The 5,932-nt window shown below is 43.1% G+C and overlaps 1 protein-coding gene across 1 annotated transcript; it reads right to left on the bottom strand.

Annotated features, from left to right (window-relative positions):
* Positions 1 to 3,752: 3,752 nt before the first annotated feature.
* On the bottom strand, positions 3,753 to 4,994 carry LOC138358470 (uncharacterized). Its single transcript, XM_069316463.1, has one exon. It carries the CDS (start codon positions 4,992 to 4,994, stop codon positions 3,753 to 3,755), a length of 1,242 nt encoding a protein of 413 aa, XP_069172564.1.
* Positions 4,995 to 5,932: the final 938 nt, after the last annotated feature.

The following is a 5,932-nucleotide window of genomic DNA, read 5'->3' as shown; positions in this document are numbered from 1 at the left end:
GCACAGGGCCTCCTGGTGGAACTAACCAGATTCACCAACACATGTCTAGCTGGGAACACGCCAGAGACCATAAGACCTATCTTTTTTGGTGCATCTCTCTGTACTCTAAGGAAAACGGATGGAGGGATCAGCCCAATAACTGGTGGCAAGTCACTCCAGCCTCTCATCGCAAAGGCTGTTGCGAGAACAATTAACCAGACACCGGCCAACAAGCTAAAGACAAGACATCTGAGGTTCAGGATTCCTCAAGGGTGTGAGGCGGCAGCTCACACAGCGCGAGCTTCTATTGCTAACATCACAGAAGAAATGGCCCTGATTTAGCTAGAATTTAAAAATGCCTTCAATTTGGTGCGAAGGGATGCTGTACTCAGTGCGGTTCATCGCCATTTCCCTTCCATCTACCCTTCTGTACATTCAAGCAACAATATGGATCTAAGTAGTGTAAAAGGAGACAAATTGGGGAAAATTTTTTCAGAAACGGTTGGGCACTTCCATGCCGACTTGACCCTGGCGGGCGGATTCGACCAACCCGCTTATTTTGGGTGGTTAGGTTAGGGCACAGTCAGTGCGCTCCTGGCTGGCTGGCGGGGTGAGGTGGTCCATTCCCCCCTGAGGTCCCGGGGGGACCACCACCCAGGGTGTACCTGAGGAACTGGTGCCCTATCCTAACCTGTTTTCCTGTACGATTTGTCTCGTGCGTGTAAGATGAGTCTAGGGCCTCAAGAAGGGGGTCTCTACTTATGAGAGGTACCGAGGATGAATGTTCAATAGTTGGAAACCAAAAAAATACACTGGTGAAAGGCATATAAACGTTTTTTGGAGTATTTAATGGCACAAGTATATGTGTGCGTGTGTTTTTTTTTTATGTAAATACAATATATCTGCTTTTTTTTAATTCCTGCTGAGAAGTGTATCTGAAATAAAGGTTTTTGTCTTTACATTTGGTAAGGTTTCAATAATCAGGTAAAAAATAAAATGAGAAAGACTCGAGTTATATTTTTTCATCAGTTACTCCAGATTATTGTCCCCATTTTCTCTATATTCTGTTTCACAGAAAACATCTTCACGGGCGGTCCAGTCCCGTTTTCGTCGAGGGGGAAACTAAGATAATTGACAGAAAAAAAATATATGCAAGTTCCATTTTTATTTCCAAACACTGGATAGTTTAATTATTAAGATCGGGAGTTTGCTTATTCTTCAGATCTGGAAACAACAACGTATTATTATTTCATGTTTTTTTTTTTTCATCCAAACATATGGAAACAAGTATTTATGTTTTAATTTTAGAGGAAAGAACATTATCAAATATTTGTTTTGTTTGTTTTTGTTTTGTTTTTTCATAGGAAAGAGCAAACATCAGAAAAGACATAATTCATTCATTCATTCATTCAGTATTATAGATATCCCCCCACCGGTAAATTAAAAACATTATTTATTTTCATCGTTAGTTCTTTTTTTATTTAACAAATAAAACCTACAATACACATAACTACAATAATATATGACACTGCAATACATTCAATTTAATTAAGTTTTCACATGACGCCCGAGGACAATAAAGCTGCTTCGTGCATGGTCGGCGTGAACAAGTCCATGGTCGGAGTGGGCTCTACATAGTCTGGCTCATAGAATTTTCTCTGGCCACACTCGAAGAGGTCCGAGACCTCATCATCGAATCCCTCCACCGGCTCGAACTGTGTTGTGAACATGTCAATCGTAGCCAGGCCCAACTCTTCCATGGCTAATGATTGATTTTCACTAAACAGTTCCACCGCAGCGTTTAAGGTCTGCGAAGACAATATGTCCCCCGCGTTCAGCTCTTGTGTCTTAGGTGCCATAGGGGATACGCGGCACACCGTCGCTAATTTCTGGGGGGTCTGTCGGGCATCCTCGTCTTCACTCTCGCTAATGTGGGTAACTGCCTCCCGCTGGCGGGTCGCTGGGGGAGGCGGGTTAGGGCGTCTTGTTGGAGGTACATATCCCGAGGTAGATGGCTGGGGGGAAGCCTCGCGGTTGCTCGACTTCTTATCATATGGGGTCGTCGTCGTCGTCCTCTTGCGTTGGCCTCACGTAGATAGCCTAGCCCGACAGGGCCCCGGTGCGGGCCTCTGTGCAGGCCGTTCCCAGGTTATTTTGCATTCTTCTACAGGGCGACTTGTTGGCTTTGCAATGTCCTTCATCAAAGGCACTGTCGAAGCTTTCGTTTTTAGAGCTATCTCTCCACTCTTCGCCGCCTTCTTAGCTTTGGGCTCTGTTGTTGTTGCTGTTGTTGCTTTCGTTTTTAGAGCCATCTCTCCACTCTTCGCCACCTTCTTAGCTTTGGACTCTGTTGTTGTTGTTGTTGTTGCCTTCGTTTTCAGAGCCATCTCTCCACTCTCCGCCTTCTTAGCTTTGGGCTCTTTTGTTGTTGTTGTTGCAGTTATTGGCAATGGTCCTGGCCCCGCCGGGGTCGGCACCCGTGAATCCATAGAGTCAACAACAAGGCGGGCGACGGGGAGGGACTCTGGCACCGGCCGCGTCTCAGGCAGGGGCATGGGCACCGTCGGCTTGGGGTGCATAGTGGCCACAACGACATCTGGCACTGGCCCCGGCATCTCCGTAGTCTCAGGCAAGGTCGTAGGCGAAGTTGATGAAGTTTTGGGGGCTTGACACATCGGCCGAACATTGGCACCACCACTACTCTTCAATATATCCGCTACATCATGGGCCGTCACCCCAGCTGGCAGGATGAGTGCAGTCCCAAAGTTGAAATTGATCCCGCCAGTCACCTCAATTTTTGAGCATCCGTTCAACAATTCTGCAAATAAAAAAAAAAAAAACATTAATAAAATTTTATATTCACAAACAAGAAACATAAAAACACACACACACACACACACACACACGTTCTCACCTATATCAGAGTTATGTTAAAAAAAAAAAAATAATAAAAAAATAAAATAAAAGAAATAAAATAATAATAATAAAAAAAAAAAACTTACCACGGGCAAATTCCATTTTCAAAAACTTCGCTTGTGGGCTTCTAATGATGACCAGAACCAAAGCGTTCGTCGGTGGGCAAGTTAAGTCAATGGGCCTCAATGGGCCTTAGGACTGGGCTTATATATATACCCCTAAAAACCTCTACCCCCTCCCTCACCCCCACCACACCCCACCCCCTCAGGCAAGCTAGGTCACCTGCTCACACAGGTTATTGCACGCATCCTGGGAATCATCTCCCAGGCAAAATGTTGTTTGACAGAGTGGCATATTCAGGTTATCATATGTAAATTTCACAACCAAAGCGTCATTTTTGCTGTGTTGTTCATATTTAAAATCCTGCGCAAATTTCCGAAGCGCTTTTCCCACCCCTAGATGGGATAAATAGTAGGTGAAGTATAACGCATAGTTCCCGCAGAAATAAGTTTCCAACTGCTGTATTCTGTCATTGAATATGTGCAAATCATATTTTTCAAAGCTATTCAATATAACCTTAAAATATTTCGAATACGTTTCAATTCTCGGGTTTCCAAAACTATCAAGAATGACAATTTCTTTCTTAGTCATTGCTTTGGCTATACAAAATGTAACCCAATGACCCATTGTATCTGCAGATTCTGCATCTAGTGTATTAATTATAAATACCACAGGATGGTTATAGATATTTTTCAAAATTTTTCTTGCATCATTGGCGAGATAACATCCCAGATATTGCACCTCACGACCCAACACCCCATTCAGCGCTTCGTTAATTTCAAGACAATTCATAGCTTTTACGCTCTCGTATCACAAACTATTCTACGTTCTGCATTAATTTTCAGGATGCCAGTGGTGCCACCATAAAGCAAAATGACTTTATTTCCCACCACAGGCATTTTAAATTCTAGACTAATTCTCAGGTTGCCAGACACTTCCAGGGGCATTGCGTCCTTTATAGTTTCGGGCTGTAAATTGAAAGCCAGTATAGTGCCACCGTTAACAAATGCGTCATAGGATAGCGTGTGGGCATTATCGAAACCTAAAGCTTGTAGCGTCGTATAATATAATTTTGCGCAGTTGTGTGGAAAAGCGCAAGCAATATTAAATAAAGTAGTGCTATTCAGAGTTATAAATACACTCGTGAACTGACAATTCTCAAAATATAATGGGTTCTGGGCATAGCCTCCTGACATTGCCTCCATATCTACGATAATCATGTATAAACGCTCAGGAACTACAGTTCCCCAGGGCTGATCCATTGTAATTGTCCGCTGTCCTGTGCCCAGTATATAAGTCTTTAATAGGGTTTTGTTAAACGTATATGTTATCGGGGTGTTATTTTGTATCAATGACTTATTAATGGCCATTAAACCGGCCGGGTATGGCATTATGCGATCTATCCACAACCTCGCCATCTTAATATGGTATTTAAAGTTTGCATTATCCCTTTCGCTATGAACAATCCATTTATCCGGGTTCAGCTCGAGGCGAATGCGCACATCCACATTATCCAGAACGTATTCGTTAATTGTAGTAACATCCGCCAATAATTTAAAGCATGTGTGCACACCCATAGTTTTCATCTCAGTCATTTGCTGCTCCCTTTCCTCAGTCATTGCAGCAAAATATTCGTCGGAAAATCTGCTGGGGTCATTACCTTTAAAGAAATGCGCTAGTTTCCGATATCTCTCAGCTTCGCACCCCGAAATAGTAGTCAGCAGCTTTATATAACTCCAGTATGAGAATAGAGAGTTAGATTCGACCACAGTCTCATTGAAATACACTACTATAGATTTGAATAAAGTCTGTGATAGACCATTACTAATTGTTACATTTTCTGTATCCCCTATCGCACTAGCTCCATCTTCGCCCGTTACTGCTAGTGATAGTTCCAAAGCCAATGACGACATTTCTAGAAAGTGGCCATTCGCGCCTTTAATGTTAAATTCAAGATACGCATCTCTAAATTTATTGCCCCCAGTATTTACTGGCAAAACATCAATAGTTTGACGCGAGGCTATAGTGGCCTCTACCATCCTAGCGGAGAACGGCTTGGGAAAGGCGTCAGTTATTGCAGCGGCATAATTCCCCAGTGGTACTTGCAGCCCTGCCATGCTATCTTGTCAATAGTTGTTTCGAGAGTGATTCAATTTTTAAGCAAACACGTCATTATATTTCCCTCCGTCGATTTTACTGAACAAATTTCTTGTTTTGCTTTGTTTTTGTTTTTGTTTTTTGTTTTTTGTCTTAATCCTTCTGTTCCTTTTTTTTTTCTTAACGACCCGCCCGCCCGCAATTTGCTTCCCAACATGTTTTAATGTTTCTAGGCCTCTATGTTTGAACGACTGTTTCAATGTGCGTTCGCCGCTGTTTATGTCTTGCATGACATCCTGGCCCATACTCAATGCAGCAGGGGCCAAGGTTCTCATCAAGAATGGTGCCGCTCGCTTCGCCAGTCCAGTTATGAAACTAAAAATCCCACCCCCTCGCACATGACGACTAGTACTGTTAAAAATGCGGACGTCCCCTAAACCGCCCCCTCTCCCGGAAACGGATGGCGTTAGGAGTATTAATAACTCCTCCACCGACGGCGGGGTAAAATCGACGCGCATTTTGCAACTAGATGCAAGGTAATGAAGATTATAGGCTTCAACGCTCAATTATATAACCCCCAAAGTCGGCCTTATATGCAAAACTGCAATCGTGCAGCCTCGCGCATCGAAATAAACAGGATTGCCTTCTTGATCGGTCATTGTAATGCTCACACTGTCGACAATTGAAGTGTTCAGAGGTTTATATAACTTCTTATTGCCACCGTCACTCCCATTTAAAGAGACAACGTCCAGTATATTGACTAACTGATCACCATAACTCGTAGGCATAATTTTGTCGCAATAAATACACAAATTATCCATCATTCCTCTCGGATGTGGTGGGTAGACACATAAATCAGTTTCCTTGCCTGTCTCATATT

Source organism: Procambarus clarkii, chromosome 83 (genome assembly GCF_040958095.1).
Source record: "Procambarus clarkii isolate CNS0578487 chromosome 83, FALCON_Pclarkii_2.0, whole genome shotgun sequence".
In the NCBI taxonomy this organism is placed as follows: domain Eukaryota; kingdom Metazoa; phylum Arthropoda; class Malacostraca; order Decapoda; family Cambaridae; genus Procambarus; species Procambarus clarkii.
The sequence above is the reverse complement of the archived record's forward strand: the minus strand, read 5'-3'. Positions and strand labels throughout refer to the sequence as shown.

Coding starts and splice junctions, on each gene's coding strand:
- LOC138358470 (XM_069316463.1), bottom strand. CDS start 4,994: ATGGTAGAGGCCACTATAGCCTCGCGTCAAACTATTGATGTTTTGCCA.